This window comes from Salmo salar, chromosome ssa12 (assembly GCF_905237065.1).
Source record: "Salmo salar chromosome ssa12, Ssal_v3.1, whole genome shotgun sequence".
NCBI classification, from domain to species: domain Eukaryota; kingdom Metazoa; phylum Chordata; class Actinopteri; order Salmoniformes; family Salmonidae; genus Salmo; species Salmo salar.
Window position 1 is genome coordinate 51,812,462 of NC_059453.1, and position 20,184 is coordinate 51,832,645.

At 41.7% G+C, this 20,184-nt stretch overlaps 2 protein-coding genes across 4 annotated transcripts in view; both read right to left on the reverse strand.

Annotated features, from left to right (window-relative positions):
• Window positions 1-2,146, reverse strand: part of cacna2d2b (calcium channel, voltage-dependent, alpha 2/delta subunit 2b) — a 78,487-nt gene extending 76,341 nt beyond the window's left edge. For both annotated transcript variants that reach the window (XM_045691449.1, XM_014132020.2), the window contains exon 1: window positions 1,802-2,146. In XM_045691449.1, the coding sequence (XP_045547405.1) occupies window positions 1,802-1,917 (116 nt within the window). In that variant the 5' untranslated portion in view covers window positions 1,918-2,146. The remainder of the gene's footprint in view (window positions 1-1,801) is intronic.
• Window positions 2,147-4,586: 2,440 nt separating this feature from the next.
• On the reverse strand, window positions 4,587-20,036 carry acy1 (aminoacylase 1). 2 transcript variants are annotated; one of them, XM_014131722.2, is made up of 15 exons: window positions 19,799-20,036; window positions 19,284-19,417; window positions 15,168-15,232; window positions 14,966-15,070; window positions 14,672-14,766; window positions 14,036-14,112; window positions 13,633-13,722; window positions 11,870-11,926; window positions 10,032-10,105; window positions 9,553-9,602; window positions 9,317-9,461; window positions 7,347-7,415; window positions 7,020-7,099; window positions 6,869-6,929; window positions 4,587-5,984 (listed from the first exon to the last, which is right to left on the reverse strand). In XM_014131722.2, the coding sequence occupies exons 1-15, from the start codon at window positions 19,891-19,893 to the stop codon at window positions 5,820-5,822; spliced, it is 1,362 nt and encodes a 453-aa protein (XP_013987197.1). In that variant the 5' UTR covers window positions 19,894-20,036; the 3' UTR covers window positions 4,587-5,819.
• Window positions 20,037-20,184: the final 148 nt, after the last annotated feature.

The following is a 20,184-nucleotide window of genomic DNA, read 5'->3' on the forward strand; positions in this document are numbered from 1 at the left end:
CTTACGAGTGAAAGGGTTAAAGGTCGGAGAAGAAGAGCTGGGAAGAGGATGATTAAAAGTAGGGCACAAAGTGATGACTATTCCACTATGGACAGATTGACGATAATTTTGAACGCAGGCTTAATAAAATCAGCTTCAAGCATAGCTAGAATGGCATTATTACTGTCGGGCTCACCGTAACTGCCAGAGTAAGCCATGCCTTAAAGGAAGTAAGTAGCCTACAGTTGTTAAGTCACCGTTACCTGTCTTGCTTCCGGCTAGTGTTTAAGCTCCTCTCACAGACCAGTTAGGGCACAGAGATTGTCTATTTTGACATGTGGACATGGGCTAATGGCTACAGAGGTTTTTATTGATTCATTCTATAGATCCATTTTAAAGCAAGACATGCTTTAGCCCCAGATTACGTTCCAGATCTGGTGGTCGTAGTCCCAGCAACCACATAAAAGGCAAAACTGATCCCAAATCAGCACTACTACTTTGAGACGCTTGGTACATATATCAAGCGTCTCAAAGTAGTAGTGCTGATTTAGGATCAGTTCTGCCTTTTAGATCACAGTGAATAAGATTACACGGACAGAGGGAACCTGATCCTAGATCAGCACTCCTCTGAAACCCTTGATCAATTTGAAAGGCTTTCAAAGAGAGGACTGGAGTGAGTGACTTTGTCGAGACTGTAGGCTACACTTGAATGTATGTCGTTTGTGCAATGAAATACAACAAGTGTATTGAACAACAGTGTTCTGTAACCCTGCACACTCAACCATCACGGCTCCTATAGAAAATGCAATCCCATCAAGTAGTCGGCAAACCATCAAGACATGCATGTCGTTCTGCACAAAGCGCCAAACGAAAAACCCACATTTCATAGGCTACCTAACTAGACCTACATCCCAAATAAAAGCATCTCCACATGATGTGTCATTCTGATTCCACATGCTTCAATCCCAAACAAAAGCTCAAGATTTGACAGCATTAGAAGTAGTGGAGCACAGCTATATGCTACCATGTCCAAAAACAAATGACCTCCACTATATTCCCCTCAGGACTGTGACAGTCTGGAAGGAAAGCAACAACAAAAGCCTGATGCTGCCCAGTTTGATCAAAGACAGCAGCCAGCACTGCATTGACATCATGAGACACACAGAGATGTTGTGACGACTAAACTCTCATTGAGCCACATATGAACACAACAACCATCAATTATGTGGCAAGCAGCCTGCTCTTGCCAACCAGACTGTTGACAGAGACTGGCTAGCAAGCAAACAGTATTGTTTGTGCCAATGATATGACAAAAATAACACATCTAGAACATTTACATTTTAGTCATTTAGCAGACGTTTTTATCCAGAGCCATTTAAATGAGCAATTCGGGTTAAGTGCCTTGCTCATGGACAGATGTTTCGCCTATTCTGCTCGGGGGTTCGAACCAGCGACCTTTCCGTTAATAGCCCAACGCTCTTAACCGCTGGGCTAAACGGGAAATTATATATGTAGTCAATGGTAAATGGTAATTGGTGAATAGTGCCGTGTTTGTATGTGATTCCTTCATATATTGTGTATGACAGAAAGCAACGGTCCACATCCTAATTTATTGCCCGTTCCTCGTTTGCGGAGCAGTCGCAGCATAGCGAGAAATATGTTCACGTCAGAAATACAATGCGAGTAACCTAATTTAATGATAGGAAAGCAGAGGTGGTACACCAGCACAATGACAGTCACCCAACGTGGCAATCAAATGCTGGACCTCAAAATACGCATTTTGTCTTTGACACCTGAGCAGCCAGTGATATAGAATACTTACGTGTATTGCTGGGGGAACGTGAGACCATCGGCGCCAGGCCACTGTACATTGAAAATCAAGATAATCTGGAAAGATAGCAAGCAGACAATGCTGCAAGACGGAGTGCATATCGCCATTTTCCATTAAAAATCTTGAAAACGGGTTTGGAAAAAATGTGAACTAAGATCCCAAAACGTTAATGTTCAATCGCCTTTCGAGTTTATTTCGGGTCGCCTGCTGATTTCGACGGTAAACAAATGTGGACTAGCCTATGATTGATGCTCCTGCCAAGATACCGCAGTCGCTCACTCGCCCACTCTGCACTAGCCTCAGCAGCATCCGACGCCCAGGCACGCGTGTAGCCTCTCTATTTCACGCATGAAGAGGACCACTTTGAATCCAATGTGATATAGGCTCAATTTCACAGATGAGCTAGACTTCAAACGCATTGTCATTTAATTTAATTCCCAAACACAAAACATTTGCATGTATTTATTATGCTTTCAAGATTTAATGACAATAAAAATGATTTATTTTTTATAATTATTATTATTGAAAAAACATCTAAAAAGGTGATTTACCATGCCTATATTTATTTTAATGTGTTAAGCCTAGTGATGTAGAGATTAAAAGGAAACTTGATATGCATGAAGGAAACTTATGCAATGCAGTTTGCCTACTGTACTTCCTCCTACTTCTTCTGACTACTGGGTAGCCTAATAGCCTATATCCTACTGATATCATGTGAACCCACTGATGCGCAACTGTGTAAGAGCTCGAGCTCCTTGGATAAATCACTGTGCGTGGGAGACTTGCCAATGTAGCCTATAGCAACTGAACAAAACGTCAATTCAATCCTTTCTCTTCTACCGTCTCTTCAAGCTTGAAAAACCCTAACAGTACATTGCTTACTTGAGCAATGGCCTTGTGCCTGTTAATGAATTTAACAGGTCCCTCTTTGTGCCTCGGCCCCTAGTGTTCCTTCTTGAAATATAGACTGAAGAACTCAGCTCTCTGCTGGTAAACTGACCTTCTAAAGGTTACATGAGATTGCTGCTTCAAAGCAGCTTGTTGAGTTCTGGGTGGCTGGCTTGTGCCCCATGTGAGGGACCTCACCCGCAGGCAGCGAGGCAATGCCAGCAGGTGTAAGTTGAACTCGTATGCATGCTCTCCACATATTGATTAATGCTATCAAAGTTAAAGGGGAACTCTTTTCCCCCATTAGTCCACTGTTGATACAGTGCCAAAATGTCTTGCACGTCAGCATTCAAGTTTGGAAGATATTGGACATTCAAGAAGCAAAGTGTCACCGGCCACATCATCATGATGATGTAAAACGCTCTCCTGAATAAAAGGCAGTCAAAGCACGATACGATAAGAAGTTGAAAAATTCCCATTGTTGTGCAAAATACAAGGTCAACCAATTACTTTTGTACTATAATTATAAGGTGGAGTTGCAGGATATTTGGGCAGGCCAACACATATTAAGGAAGTTGTAATTGAAGACATCTACTACGACTGAAAAATCCCAGCTCGCTCATACTAAGCAGATGGACAGAGTGTGGCAGCATATATTCCTGTTTCTCCAATCTCCAGACAGGGGTGAGGGGGCAGTGGGGTGCTAGAGGTTACAGCTTTGAGGACTCTCCCTGACAGCCCTGCAGGCTTTAATCCTGTTGCCACATCCTGGGGAGAGCAGTCTAATTACTGACCCACCACTACCTCTTCTCTTCCTGCTGATCCCCCCTAGGAGGGCACTACTCTCTTAATTGGAATGGCTCTCTAAAGGGAATTGAACAGTAGTTCAACACTTCATGTGTCTGTCTCTCTGTGTGTGTGTGTGTGTGTGTAGCCAAATTCGAGTTATAATAGCCCTACATTAATAAGTACTTTGGTTTTGTGCACTGAGACAGGGAACATTGTCAAGTCGGACGGACCGTGAACACATTGCGTAATGTCAGTAATACCAGCCAGACCTTAACCTTCCTATGACCTCTGGTCATGTTAACTCAGTCTCAACGTTAAAAATCACACAAGTATCATGCGGTTCCACTACAGCATATTGAGGATAGGTCTATGGACACAACCCTGCGGTCTCAGACTAGGTTAATTGGGAGCAGAAAACAACCTTTTCTCAGTCAGTCAAGCCTCTTCGTCCGCTAGCCTCAAACTCTTTGGCATATGCCTAGTCGTTTACTGGATTGACATTTGTAAAAAAAATAAAAAAAATAAAAAAAAATTTTTTTTTTAAATGCCCAAACCGAAATATAATTAACATGACCTTAGAATACAAAAAGGCAGAACTGGATAGTTGAGCACTCACGGGGGCACTGGGAAGCACAATAAATAGAAATTCAAACCAACTTAAATTATTCTAAAGAATATTGTAGCTTCTACAAAAAAAAAGTATATATTTTTTAACTCATTGAGGATCATAAACATTTAAAATCTTCCCCATTACTGTCATTGAGTCTATGAGTAGCGGCAATGTTGTTAACGTTGGTTCATACCCGAGATAAACACATTATGGTGCTTATTATGGTGCCGACGGCCTCGACGTGGCTACAATGTAGTTACTCCTCAGTTCCTCTGCTTCATTTATTCTGTTTTCTAAAATACCTTATGCTCATGTTGTAAGATATTTCTGTCTTAGTGTTTTGAGCTGTGTGGTGTGCATGATACCAACTCTGTTTTTTTTATTTATTTGTCAGAACAGATTTAGCTACACTGCTCTTCCCTATCTGCAGTCCCTGGGCAGAAAACATGAACACTCGATAACCTGTAAAAATCACATATAACACAACAGTTTAATAAAGTCATATCTTTATTCAAATCAGCTCAATCAAAAAGCAGGCACAAATTAATTTTCAAAAAGAATTTAAAAAATCATATGAATCTGTGGTTTCAAGTAGTTGATGAAATATGTGAATGTTAACATGGCATTACTTCAGTCTTGCTTGTGTGGTTGGGGGCTAATCAGTAAGGTTATGGCGTAAATAATAAAGTAGCTTAGCCAATCACATTACAATAGGACTGGAAGATACCAAGTTGAACAGAAGATAACTTGGTAAGTGTACCGACATACCACTTCCTTAACAATCTAATGGATGGATTTAACCTTTTTAAAAGAATACTCATTAACTCTTTTAATAACAGAATCTTTTGCCCAATTGGGTTCTGTGTTAGTGGAAATCTATTGCTCAATTTCACTAACTGTGAAACCAAGTTGGTTCTATGTTGTTTTAATCAAATGGTTATAACTGTTATAAGTTGTTCAAAGCGCAAATATCAGAGAAACTTGATTAACTGAGGGGATAGTTGATGCTAGGTTTAAGTGGATAAGTAGTATTATGGAGGGACATTGAAGTTATGCTGTACAAAGTTTGGATGAAGCAGCATTTTATTTACCGACTTCAAAAAGAGTGTCATCTGATATAACCGTGTTGCTTATCTTTAATACATCTTTGATAATCATTTAAGATTATAACACATGGATTAGAATAGTGAATGATCACACCCTTTGTCAAGACCGCTTACACTGACGCATGAAACACATTCGCTTAAGTACAATGTTGTTACAATGTGTAATGCAATGGTATAATGTTGTCCTGAGTTGCTATGTCCGGTCTGAGAAAATAAAATAGATTTTATGTATACAAAAGGCATAGAGACAAAATGTGAAGTGCTAAATTTGACTATTTTAAATTATAATCTGTATGAAGTAATCTCATCTCATTCTTTGGCGCTGCCTTGTGGATTATTCAAAACCATCGGGATTATTCAAGATTTGTTTATCTGTGAGAGGTGTCAGAGCAGACTTACACGTGCCAAGGGGAGGTTCAGAGACACAGGATGTGAAGTAGCCAAGGTATTGACCTTTGACCTCTAAACTAGCAGTTCTCAACTGGTTTGGTTTCGGGACCCACGTTTAACTGGGTTGCCTCAGTCGTCACCAAATATTCGAGTGACCCCCCCCCAAAAAATATCTTCACCAAAATGTAATCAAATTTGCGTCACCCACCAGTTAAGAATGGCTGCTCTAGGCGTCGCAAGGCAGAGCGGGCACATTTGCTAATGCTGGCACTAGGTTCTCGTACACCTGAATGCCTTTGAGGAAGACCTGCTCGTTCAGATACTCGTTGTGGTCGTGCAGCAGGATGGGTGTCCGGTTCATTGGGGAGAAGCCGATGGCAGGGAGGCCCACCTACAGCAGGACAAACATGATTTTGAGAGATCCTACTTTTTGGAAAGAAAGCATTGCCACTAATATCCGACACACTGACAATGACCTAACAGCAGAAACACTTTTTTTTGCCTCAATGAATAAATCAACATTAAATAACTTTGAAAACGTAATTTTGCCCAGTAAGGGCCCTCGCTCGACCATTTTACCAAATATTGGATCAATCTCAAGTGGGATGATTTTAAAGGGAGAACTGCATTTAGCTCGTTCAAAGCACTGCGGTTTGTCTCTACGGAGATTTCTGGCTTGTGGCATTTATGCTGCATTTCTTCTCCTAATTATCAAGTAAAATGAACAACACATATGGACAGAGCTTTGAAGTGCAAGCTTCTACAACAACAAAACATGTTTTGTCCTGAGGTCATAAACATAAAAACACATGCAGTTCTAAGTGTCTGAACGTAAGATGTTGTTATGGTGTATTAGGGTTGGGGGGTATCCCCGATTTTCATACCGTTTCTGTACCATACCAAGGTATACGGTATTATTATTATTAAAATAATACAATACATTTTTTTTTTAAATGCACAAAACAATTCAGGCAACAGGGATCTTTATCTAGGAGGGGATTGCTGTAACCAAGAAGCTTGATTTTGACATCTAGCAAGTCAAATTGATAGCTGGAGCCCTGAGCTGGATATAATTGATTTGACACTTCTAAGATTTCTTAGTTATACTTAACTTATAGTTAGTTATAAGCAGTGGCGTAGCCCCCGGGATGCGGGGGTGCCCCCCCCCAAAGAACAGTATTGAAAATCATACCATCAGTATTTCCAAATCACCCAGTATATCGGCCAATCCTGTTTTACACACTACATTACCCATGTGTCACTGCTCTAACTCACCGCTCTGATGAAGCGACTGTCCGTGGCTGCAGGGAAGATCTCCTTTTCCAAAGTCATGTTCCTGAGGCGAGAGAAATTCAGATGAAGCTCGCCTTTACGGAGTGTGTGTGAGTTTGTGTGCGAGTTTGTGTGCGAGTTTGTGTGTCCTCACATGGCTTTGCAGGTTGTACTGAAGGTGTTCCACCAGGGGTCGCTCTCATCTGTGGATGTCAAATTCTGGTTCATGTGTTTCTGTGGAGGACACAGAACATCTTACAACTAGGTCGTTTTCATTAATGTACACCGTAGCAAAACAAGCGTTTCTTATTGGAAAGTTCAGGGAGTCCCTCCCCGTTTGGGTCTGTTTACTTCAATTTCGTATCTACTGAATATGACCGAAATCTGAACACATTAAAGCATACTCTACTGATCTGTGATCAGTTGTCTCCATGCCCATATACAAGTGCGTGTATAGAGAGATGCATTTTATTGTACTGACCTGAGCAAACTCATACGTGATGCCCTCTCCTGCCTCCTTACACCACTTCTTAATCTGCTCCTCGAACTCCTAACAATGGAATAAAATATTTGAAATGGTGAAAATAACATTGCGCTGAACTACGTATAATAACAACCCACGCGCGGTAGGGATGGACACAGACTATCCGGATATCCAAAACGGACGTTAGCTAGTACTCTAACAAAGAGTAATCGTTTTTGGATAATTTCTTTTAGGCATATTTTAACAATTGAAAAGTTTTCTAAATTGAAAAATTGCCCATGTCACATTGTTACACACAAAGATATGACATTTGAAATGCTTAATTTAAATGAAACAAACTTAAGAATATAGTGTTTATTTACGGCGCACTTGGTTACTGCGGATTCAGCCGTCACGTGGCTTTGACGGTACATAGCGCATTTACAGTTGCGCAATGTAAGTAGCCTACAGTTCTGAGGATGCACAAAGTGATTGTGCTCAACGACATTTAGACCTCCAGTCAGCCCTGGCAATGGTATGCCATTTCCCCCACTTCAAATAGCGATTAGCCTAGTACCAATGGAGGGTCCACAAGACCTGATACAGATCAATGCAACACTCACCTGAAAACTTTTTGGGAAACAGAATCAGTTCTATGATGGGAGCATCAAACTTTCACTGTGTTGCTGTTAGTCAAAGTCGACCGATATAGCAACAACCGCGCACTGTCTGCTGTTGTGGAATTTTGCTTCATTCTGATTGGTCAAGAGAGTAGAGCAATTTATTTTATTTTTAGAATTGTCTTTTTTATCAGGATATTATTCGAATAGTGAAATAGGCCGAAGCTGTACTATACTTAACAAAAATATAACCGCAACATGCAACAAATTCAAAGATTTTACTGAGTTACAGTTTATATAAGGAAATCAGTCAATTTAAATAAATTCATTAGGCCCTAATCTATGGATTTCACATGACTGGGCAGGGGCACAGCCATGGGTGGCATGGGAGTCAGGCCCACCCACTGGGGAGCCAGGGCCAGCCAATCAGAATGATGTATTACAGAAAGAAATACTCAGTTTCACCAGCCATCTGGGTGGCTGGTCTCAGACAGGTGAAGAAGCCGGATGTGGAGGTCTTGGGCTGGCTTAGTTACATGTGGTCTGTGGTTGTGAGGCCGGTTGGACATACTGCCAAAATTGTCTAAAACATTGGAGGCGGCTTATGGTAGAGAAATGGACATTCAATTCTCTGGTGGACATTCCTGAAATCAGGATGCCAACTGCATGCTCCCTCAACTTGAGGCATCTGTGGCATTGTGTTGTGTGACAAAACTGCACATTTTAGAGTGTCCTTTTATTGTCTCCAGCACAAGGTGCACCTGTGTAATGATCATTCTGTTTAATCAGCTTCTTGATATGCCATACCTGTCAGGTGGATGGCTCATCTTAGCAAATGAGAAATGCTCACTAACAGGGATGTAAACAAATTTATGCACAACATTTGTGAGAAATAAGCTTTTTGTGCATATCGAACATTTCAGGGATCTTTTAGTTGAAACATGAAACCAACAATTTACATGTTGCGTTTATATTTTTGTTCAATAGTGTTTTCATTAGTTAATTACATTTTTGCAAAAAAAAGGTAAGAATATGGGTGAAGTAGGCAAAAATGTCCACTCTTTTTCAGGATCAGACCCAATTCTCATTTGAAACAGTTTTTGTGTTTAATAGGCTAAATTACACATTATGTTAACATCTGACTCCAATTTGTAGTCTATGACATTTAAGAGTTAGATATGCTAATTTATGAAGCAGTAGTTTGGATGTAGTGAACTACTTTTCGTGCAGCTTATCTTCTCCCAGTGTGAAGTGGTTGGTAGCTTGGTAAACTATATATTCAGAAGAGCTTCCACAACATTGATCATTTAAAATGTCCCTCCCTAACACACAAGGCACACATAAACAAAGGCACACACACACACACACCTGCAAATTGACCGTGGGTGGTATTCTCAAGTCAAAACTGACGTCCATCTCGGCAGGGATGACGTTGTAGGCCACGCCTCCTTTCACCATGGTCATGTTGACAGTGGTGACGTCACCAAGAGTGAAACACTCGCTGGTGTTCAACCTGCAACACACACACCCCAAAATCACATTCCTGTTAAGTAGCTATGGCTCCCTCTAGTGACTGAACTCATCCCTCTTCCTGCCTTACTGACCTGTGTTTCTCCTTCTCCCTGAAGTCCAGGAAGGAGTTAATAATACTGCGCTGAGAGAAGGGAGACAGACAAAAGCAGGTGAGGTCATTGACATCATCGTCCTCCAAGTGATCAGAATCAGCACCCTTTTCTGCTGTCTTTGGCCAAGTGAACTATAGCGTGTGTGAGGACAAGGGCTGTGTCCAAAATGGTGACCTACATTTTAGTAATTTAGCAGACGCTTTTATCCAGAGTGACTTACAAAAGCAATTAGAGTTAAGCGCATTGCTCAAGGGCACATTAACAGATTTTTCACCTAATCAGCTCTGGGATTCAAACCAGCAAACTTTCGGTTACCGGCCCAACGCTCTTACATCGCTAGGCTACCTTCCGCCTATTCCCTATATAGTGCCCATACTTTTGACCAGGGCCCACAGGAAAAAAGGTGCTATTTGTGACACACTCAAAGTCCCTCTAGCTGTGAATAAAGGAAGTCTTACCAGTTTCTCTGCAGCCGTGTTCTCCACAAACCTGGAGCCGTGGCCAGGACTGCCTGGGCAGTGGACCGTTATCCCTGAGGGGAAGCAGACACACATGCTTTCTCCAAAAAAAATATATTTTTCACATTCTCGCTCCTCGTCTCTTTCTCAGAACACATTGGTGGAAAAGGTCTGACTGGAGGATCCTTGGACCTTCTCCAATCCATTTGAGACGGCAGACTGGTCTCAGACTAGACTTAACACAGTAAATGAAAATCTGGGACACTCAAATTAATATGGTTACATTCAACCTAATGTGGATAAGAGCATCATTGGAGGCTGCTGTAATAATGGCCGGAACGGAGTAAATGGAATACACATGGAAACCATGTGTTTGATACCATTTCACTTATTACCGTCCTGCCATTACCACGAGCCCATTCTCCCCAATTAACGTGCCACCAACCTCCCATGAAGAGCACCTGCTAAATGACTAAAATGTTAAAGCGGCAATCAGCGGTTGAAACAATAACAAAACTCCTCCCTGCCACTTAAAGTCCAAAACAGGATGTAGCTACTGCATATTCCCCCTTTAAAAAGGCAAAAACTAAATTAAGAGTGGTTGGTAAAAGGCAAAGGTCTAGCAACCCAATGGTTGCTTGTTCGAATCGCATCACGGACAACTTTAGCATTTTAGCTAATTAACAACTATATACATTGCATCTACCTAACATGTTAGCTAACCCTTCCCCTAACCACTTTAACCTAACCCAGCTAGCGTTAGACACAACAAATTGGAACGCATAACATTTTGTACGAATTGCAACATATTATACGAATTGTAATTACTAACACATCATACAAAATGGATGATGGACATCCACAAATAAATACACTGAACAAAATTATAAACGTAACATGTAAAGTGTTAGTCCCATGTTTCAAAAGCTGAATTATTTATTTAAAAAAAACAACACATTTAACCTTTGCCAAGATAATCCATCCACCTAACAGGTGTGGCATATGAAGGAGCAGATTAAACAGCATGAAGAAAAAGAAAAAAAAACACACAGGTGCCTTGTGCTGGGGACAATAAAAGGCTACTAAAATGAGAATTTGAGGGAGCATGCAATTGGCAGGCTGACTGCAGGAATGTCCACCAGAGCTTTTGCCAGATAAATAAAATGTTAATTTCTCTACCATAAGCTGCCTCCAACGTTGTTTTAGAGAATTTGGTAGTACGTCCAACCGGTTTCACAACCGCAGACCACGTGTAACCACGCCAGCCCAGGACCTCCACATCCGGCTTATTCTCTTGCGGGATCGTCTAAGGGGGGTGGGGGAGTGTTGAGGAGTATTTCGTCTGTAATAAAGCCCTTTTGTGGGGAAAAACCTCACTGATTGGCTGGAGCTGGCTCAACAGTGGGTGGGCCTGGCTGCAAGTGGGTGGGCATACACCCTCCCAGGCCCACCCATGGCTGCCCCCTGCCCAGTCATGTGAAATCTATAGATTAGTGCCTAATGAATTTATTTTAAATTGACAGATTTCCTTATATGAACTGTAACCTAGTAAAATCTTTGAAATTGTTGCATGTTGTGTTTATATTTTTTGTTCAGTATACATACCATACACAACATATCATCGTTTATTTGAGTGTCCCGGATTTTAATTTACTATCCCAGAGTCCAGGTTGGAGGAGGCGAGGAGACAGGTATTGAGGAAAGACTAATTGAGATAGGATCACAGACAGACTAAGGCCAGGGTGAGAGGAAGAGACATTTCTTGTGCGTGTGTATTTGATCATTCGTCATCGTTACAGCTAGGGCCAGATTCTCTAATACTCAGGGCTGATACTTACACCAGGGATTCCTCTCGCCATAGAAGACAGTGAAGGCTTCCCCAGGGTTGGCAAGACCTAAAAAAACAAAAACAAAAACATCCAGACATCAGTTGACAGAAGGGAAGTATAGGGCCTAAGGAAGTGTTCGTTTCAGTGCTGGATAGCCCGAGTATATCCCAAGGGGCACCCTATTCTTTACAGTGCATTCGGAAAGTATTCAGGTCCCTTACCTTTTTCCACATTTTGTTACATTACAGCCTTGTTCTAAAATTGATTAAATTGTTGTTTTTCTTGTTAATCTACACACAATACCCCATGACGATAAAGCAAAACCTGGTTTAGACATTTTTAAACACAGTATGACGTTACAAGCTTGGCACAGATCCTCTCCGGCTCTGTCAGGTTGGATGGGGAGCGTCGCTGCAGAGCTATTTTCTGGTCTCCCAGAGATGTTCAATCAGGTTCAAGTTCAGGCTCAGGCTGTGTCACTCAAGGACATTGAGACTTGTCCCGAAGCCACTCATGCATTGTCTTGGCTCTGTGCTTTGGGTCGTTGTCCTGTTGGAATGTGAACCTTCAACTCAGTCTGAGGTCTTGAGCGCTCTGGAGCAGGTTTTCATCAAGGACCTCTCTGTACTTTCCTCCGTTAATCTTCCCCTCAATTCTAACTAGTCTTCCAGTCCCTGCTGCCGAAAAACATCCCCACAGCATGATGCTGCCACCACCATGCTTTCACCGTAGGGATGTTGCCAGGTTTCCTCCAGACTTGACGCTTGGCATTCAGGCCAAAGAGTTCAATCTTGGTTTCATCAGACCAGAGAATCTTGTTTCTCATGGTCTGAGAGTCCTTTAGGTGCCTTTTGGCAAACTCCAAGCGGGTTGGCATGTGCCTTTTACTGAGGAGTGGCTTCCGTCAGGCACTCTACCATAAAGGCCTGATTGGTGGAGTGCTGCAGAAATAGTTATCCTTCTGGAAAGTTCTCTCATCTCCACAGAGGAACTCTGGAGCTCTGTCAGAGTGACCATCGGGTTCTTGGTCACCTCCCTGACCAAGGCCCTTCTTCCCAGATTGCTGGCTCTAGAAAGAGTCTAGGTGGTTCCGAACTTCTTCCATCTAAGAATGAGGGAGGCCACTGTTCTTGGGGACCTGGAATGCTGCAGACATTTTTTGGTACCCTTCCCCAGATCTGTGCCTTGAAACAATCCTGTCGCGGAGCTCTACGGACAATTCCTTCAACATCATGGCTTGGTTTTTGCTCTGACGTGTACGATCAACTGTGGGACCTTATATAGACAGGTGTGTGCGCATTTCCAAATCATATCCAATCAATTGAATTTATCACAGGTGGACTCCAATCAAGCTGTATATCATCTGAAGGATGATCAATGGAAACAGGATGCACCGGAGCTCAATTTAGAGTCTCATAGCAAAGGGTCTGACTACTTACATAAATAAGGTATTTCTGTTAATAAATTTGCAAAAATTATAAAAATCTGTTTTCACTTTGTCATTATGGGGTATTGTCTGTAGATTGATAAGAAAACAAATATTTGATCCATTTTAGAATAAGGCTGTAACGTAACAAAATGTGGAAAAAGGTAAGGGATCTGAATACTTTCCGAATGCACTGTATATAGTGCACTTCTTTTCACTAGAGCCCTATGGGGCCTGGTCAAAAGTACCGCACTATAAAGAGAATAGGCTGCCGTTTGGGATGCAGGCCTCGGTTTATAGTTGGGTGTTAATAAGTGGTACAGTTAGTTTTTTTTTGTTAATTTACCTTCGTCAAGTGCAAAGCCAATGTTTAATTCCTCAAACTCTGGGAGCTTCACAAACGTCTCCATTCCTTTGTGACCTCCGACCTCCTCATCTAAGACATTCAAAGTGTCAAATCCAGAGCAAAGAGTAATAAAGCTTCTCTCAAGCAATCACATTTATGTACAGAAGTTGTCAAAAGTGCTACCCGTGTCAAATGACAGGGGCGGAGTTTCAAATGGCACCCTAATTCCCTATATAGTGGATTACAATTGATCAAGGCCTATAGGGCTCTGGTCAAATGTAGTGAACTATATAAGGAATAGGGTGGCTTTTGGGTCAGACCCGTGGAATGACTACATTATTACAGTGTTGTCACAGTATTACATTCTGAGAAGCCAGTCTTGGCCAATGACTGCTCATCCTACCTGGCACAAACATTAGGTGGATGGTGCGGGTAAACTTCTTTCCCTCTGCTTTAAGTCTTCTGATGGCCTGGATATACCTATGAGAGATGTCGAGCAGTAGCCTTGTTGGTTATGAGGCAAACAAAAACTGGGAGATGTGAAGGACACTGGTAACATCGAAATTGGAGTACAGTTGCAAAATTCTGGTAACTTTCCTAAAATTCCCTTTTTTCCCCCCCATTATGATTATACTGACAACACAGGTAGAGGGCAGACCACACACAGTCCCCTACCAAATCAAACCCACCCCAACCCCCCAATGCTCTAACAGAGCCCCACCCCAACACCAGACTTAAAGCAGGCATGATATACAATGAGTAATATAATCAAATTGTAAAAAAAAATTAAATAAGAGTAAAAAGAGTACAAATAATTTGGCTTGGTTTATGGAGTAGTGAAACTAGCTGGGTCCATGTCTTCTGCAAAGGATTGTAAAGGTTGCCAGATACTATAAAATGTAATTGCAGATCCCCTAACGGAGTAGCGTATTTTCTCTAGCTTGAGATGTTGCCTAGCTTCCTTTATTTAAAAAAAGAGTTTTGACCCGTTGTGTTAGGATAAAATATCCAAACAGGGTGGTTATGACATCACACTCACTGTATGGTGACACACTTCATGTCCTGTGTTCCTCGAGCGTAGATGTTGCCCTCTGCATCTTTCACAGCAGCAAAGGCATCATACTTCCAGTGTTCCTAGAATGAGACAGATTCATAGGATGAGTTCCTTTCCCTGCGTTTCCCCTCGCACTAGTGGTAAAGATGACAGTGGGGTTCCAGGAGCGTCTCAGAGTTGGAGTGCTAATCTAAGATCAGGTCCCCCCTGTCCATGCGAGACTGATCCTAGATCAGCGCTACTCTGATATACTTTACAAATACATGCCCAGGTCTTTACCTGGTAAACAGGCACAACGTCAGTGTGGGAGTTGAGCAGGATGGACTTCAGAGCAGGGTTGGTCCCCTGCCAGGTCATGATAGACACAACCCTACCGGGGCAGACCTACGGACAGGTGTGAGGAGGACAGAGACAGGAGTTGACATGAGGTCTAGTGTGTAAAGAGTTGAATATCAGAAGACATGTACCTAAGCACACAAACCTCAATTTTCTTCATGGGCAGCCCAAGCTCCTCTGCTATTCTATCCAGGAACTTCAGAGCAGCATCTGTAAAGGGATAAACACAACCCAAGGGCCAAGACTGTTACACTATGACAAGGTTTATAGTAGTCTCATACAGAAAACCCAAAATGCATAGGTACAGTAATGAGTAGAATATGTGTTGGTCTGAATGTAGCCGGTTTTAAATTAACTGCCACAGTTATAAAACACTCTCTCCTGTTTAATAATTACTTCGATTTTGTTGTTTTCCCACCATTAAGACTGACAATCTATAACCATTACCTTTCCAGTTTGAGTTCAATCAAGGGGACTCTAAACTCAATATTCTTAGTGGCAAAGACTGGAGTTAGGCTAATAGTCACAGACAACACAATAACAGAAATAACGTAAGGTTTACTGCTATAACCCCGGTTGGGGAGTAACGGATTACAAAACACGAACTAATCTGTTAAATTACCATCAAAAATATTGTAATCAGATTACATATACTTTTGAAAAACTAGGGGATTACTTCTAGGAGTCCTTTTAAATTCAAAAATGATATTTGCGAAAAAGATCATGACACCTTTCTTTTTCCTCAATGACTTACAAATCAACATTGAAAAAAGGCGGAAGTTTAGGTTTGTTCCGCCTGAGCGAGTCTGACCACAAATCAGAGACCACTATGATTGCACACCAAATCCATTTGAAGGATCATGGGAAAAGAGCAGGAATAGGCAACAGTCCAAGCTATGTCTTCCAACGGTGCGACTGCTGTCGATATCCAAAGACCGTACATCCAATTTTAATAAACGCTTGGAGGTAAGGACGACAGCAGTGTTGTAGACTATGGGCAATACGGATATCACTTATTGATATCTACAGAGCACAATGATATGAATCAAACTGGTGCCCTCTCATTTAGCTATTTGCACCGTGATTGTTGTGGATGGATGTTCACAAACGTATGTGTACTTTCACCCAATAATGGTTGATATGAAGAAGTTTAAGGTGCCTATCAATCATTGTTTTTAGAACCAGTGGACAGCCAGTGAAAAATGCGCTCTTGCAATAGCTGCACAGTGCAGATACCAGCCTATGGAATAAAAATGTGGGGTTCCTCCTTCCTAAACTCCTCTGTGGTATTGTGCTCCACATCATACTGTCAAAAACAAGTTTAATTTAAGGTTAGTTTAGGTTGTTTGGGCACACATTTTTTTCTGGAGGCAAGCCGAAGTTCAGGGCCGAAGTCTACGCCCCTTCGTCAGTGATTGGTCAACAGTAGGGATTGTTCAAGAAAAAAAAAAAAAAGTATTTCGTTTTCGTGCACGTTTCTTTATATAAAAATACTGCACCAAACATCTTAGTTAGATGTAAAATTGCGTGACTAATATTTCTTTAGTTAGATTAATTCAGACTATTTTGAGGAAGTATACTGGCTACGGCGTCTAAAAATGGACAAACAGTACTATTGCCGTTTTTTCACATTTTTCAAGCCAATGGTCTTTTAAGGGAGAATGCGAGCACACTCATTCGGTTAGGCGCCAGCCGAACTGAAGTATGCTGACTCCTTAACAGACACAGCTTTAAGGGGAAAGTAATCAGATTACTTTACTGAGCTTGGGTAATCCAAAAGTTACGCTACTGAAAACAATTTGGGGCAACTAGTAACTGTAAAGGATTACCTTTAGAACATCTTCCCAACCCTGGCTAGAACATACTCATAGGACATTTAGTACAACATACTGTGCAGACAAAGGAGTAAAACACTGACAGAGAGAAAAGAAACAGGTCTTCCTGACACACTAGTATTAGTCCCAACAGTGACCTATGGACCCTGGACAAAAGTAGTCTGCTATATAGGGAATAGGGTGCCATTTGGATCTCAGCCTAAAGTTGAAGACGTGCATAAATTCAAATGTCTTCCACCGAGAAGAAGTGGACCTTACACCATTGTTGGTAATAATTAGCCAATTGCTGGCCTTCAGTCAGATTTTCTCTTTTCAGCGTTATATAGTCCAGTGGTAAAGGTTGAAGAATGGATTGTACAGTAGATCACTTATTTATGGTAGCTACAGTGCATTCGTAAAGTATTCGCAGATCACTGCACATAGCCCATCTGTAAATAGCCCATCCAACTACCTCATCCCCATACTGTTATTTATTTTACTCCTTTGCATCCCAGTATCTCTACTTGCACACGCATCTTCTGCACATCTATTACTCCAGTGTTTAATTAATTCGCCACTATGGCCAATTTATTGCCTTACCTCACTTATCCTACCTCATTTGCACACACTGTATATAAACTTTTTCTATTGTATTATTGACTGTATGTTTGTTTATTCCAAGTGTAATTGTTGTTTGTGTCGCACTGCTTTGCTTTATCTTGGCCAGGTCGCAGTTGTAAATGAGAACTTGTTCTCAACTAGCCTACCTGGATAAATAAAGGTGAAATAAAGAATAAATAAAAAAATTCAGACCCCTTGACTTTTTCCACATTTTGTTATGTTAAAGCCTTATTCTAAAATTGATGGAATAAAAAGTAAATCAGTCTACACACAATACCCCATAATGAAAAAGTGAAAACAGGTTTATAGACATTATCAAGTTTAATAAAAATAAAAAACAGAAATACCTTATTTACATAAGTATTCAGACCCTTAGCTAGGAGACTGGAAATTGAGCTCAGGTGCATCCTGTTTCCATTGATCATCCTTAACAAGTTTCTACAACTTGATTGGGGTCCACCTGTGGTAAATTCAATTGATTGGATATAACTTGGAAAGGCACACACACCTGTCTATATAAGGTCCTACAGACCAAAAACCAAGCCATCAGGTCGAAGGAATTGTTGATAGAGCTCCGAGACACAAATCTGGGGAAGCGTACCAACAATTGTCTGCAGCATTGAAGAGCCCCAAGAACACAGTGGCCTCCATCATTCTTAAATGGAAGAAGTTTGGAACCACCAAGACTCTTCCTAGAGCTGGCCGCCCAGCCAAACTGAACCATTTCTGCAGCACTCCACAACTCAGATATTTATGGTAGAGTGGCCAGACAGAAGCCACTCCTCAGTAAAAAGGCACATGACAGCCCGCTTGGAGTTTGCTAAAAGGCACCTAAAGGACTCTCAGACCATGAGAAACAAGATTCTGTGATCTGATGAAACCAAGATTGAACTCTTTGGCCTGAATGCCAAGCGTCACATCTGGGAGAAACCTGGCACCATCCCTACGGTGAAGCATGGTGGTGGCAGCATCATGCTGTGGGGATGTTCTTCAGAGGCAGGGACTGGGAGACTAGTCATGATCGAGGAAAAGATGAACAGAGCAAAGTACAGAGATCCTTGATGAAAACCTGCTCCAGAGCACTCAAGACCTCAGACTGGGGTGAAGGTTCACCTTTCAACAGGACAACGACCCTAAGCACACAGTCAAGACACCGCAGGAGTGGCTTCGGGACATCTCTCTGAGTGGCCCAGCCAGAGCCCGGACTTGAACCCGATCAAACATCCCTGGAAAGACCTGAAAATAGCTGTGCAGCAACGCTTCCCATCCAATCTGACAGAGCTTGAGAGGATGAGAAGAATGGGAGAAACTCCCCAAATACAGGTGTGCCAAGCTTGTAGCGTCATACCCAAGAAGACTCGAGGCTGTAACAGCTGCCTAAGGTGCTTCAACAAAGTACTGAGTAAAGGGTCTGAATACTTACGGAAATGTGATATTTCTGTTTTTAAAAACCCGTTTTTGCTTTGTCATTATGGGCTATTGTGTGTAGATTGAGGGGGGGAACCATTTAATTAATTTCAGAATAAGGCTGTAACGTAACAAAATGTGGAAAAAGTGAACGGGTCTGAATACTTTCGAATGCACTGTAAATAGTGGAGAGCGGCTTAATCTGGTCCATGCTTTTTGGTTAGCTGTATGATACTGTGTGGTGGTGGTACACAAAACCTTGTCCACACAGTATGACATTTTCTATGTCCCAAATGGCACCCTATTCCCTACTATATGGTGAGAAGGAGTGAACTATATTGAGAAAGTGTCAAATTTGGGATGCAGGCATTATCATATTTACATCCACGATATAGCTTGAACACAGATCCATAACTTACCATAGTCAGGCTCTGGGTGGACAGTCCTGAGGCGGAGGTACTCTCTAAACAGGTTCACTGAGGGGTCTTCTCCCGATGTGGCCTGGCCTCCACCACAACCACCTGATCCATCCTTATCGGGCAACATAGTAACTCTGTCTTAAGCAGGGAGAGAGGAAGCAGCCTCTGAGTGATGTAGGCTACAGGTACACATCCGTGTGTGTATCAGTGAGAGCAGCCCATAGGTAGCGATTACTTTTTCAACAAGCCATTTTGCAAATTAACCAATATATTTTAGTGAACTTTAGCATGAGGACATTGTGCATGCTATGCGAAACACAGTGCAGCCACATTCACATGACTAGCAGTGGAAACCTGCTTAGCTAGCTAAATATATTCCAAGCCAAGGATTAGATAACTAACGTTAGCTAGCTAAATAATAAATTAGTTAACTAGCTAACAGTAGTGTATTAAGCAAAAACGCCAGCGTATGTAAACGTCACACAGAGTAGCAGACGATTTCATGAGACCCTTACCTTGATATATCACGACTGACTGCCTCACGAAATGAAAGTTCACTGTCACTGTTTACTTGTAGTGATGAGTCGTTCGCGAACGAGCCGGCTCGCATATCAGAAGAGCCGAATCTATTTATAAAAATATAAAACAATTAAGAGATGAATAATCAAAAGATTTAAATGAATAGAATGAACAAATTCAAAGAACAACAAAAAAATCTAAAATAATAATATAGGCCAAAATGCTCAAGCGCACACACATTCGTTCAAACTGACTTGGCAGCTGACTTGTAACATTCTGTACAAGGGATGTGCAATCGATCTCCGATCTCCATCGATTGTTCTCATCGCATCAGTACCAAAACAGGCTCCTTGTATATTTGCTCCAACGTGTATTTGTTGTA

Excerpts from the sequence above, each read along its gene's own strand:
- acy1 (XM_014131722.2), bottom strand. The coding sequence starts at position 19,893 with ATGCGAGCCGGCTCGTTCGCGAACGACTCATCACTACAAGTAAACAGT. Across the intron at positions 11,927-13,632 it reads TGGCTTTGCACTTGACGAAG|GTCTTGCCAACCCTGGGGAA; the intron begins GTAAATTAACAA and ends TTGTTTTTTTAG. Across the intron at positions 9,462-9,552 it reads AGGGAGAAGGAGAAACACAG|GTTGAACACCAGCGAGTGTT; the intron begins GTCAGTAAGGCA and ends TGTGTGTTGCAG.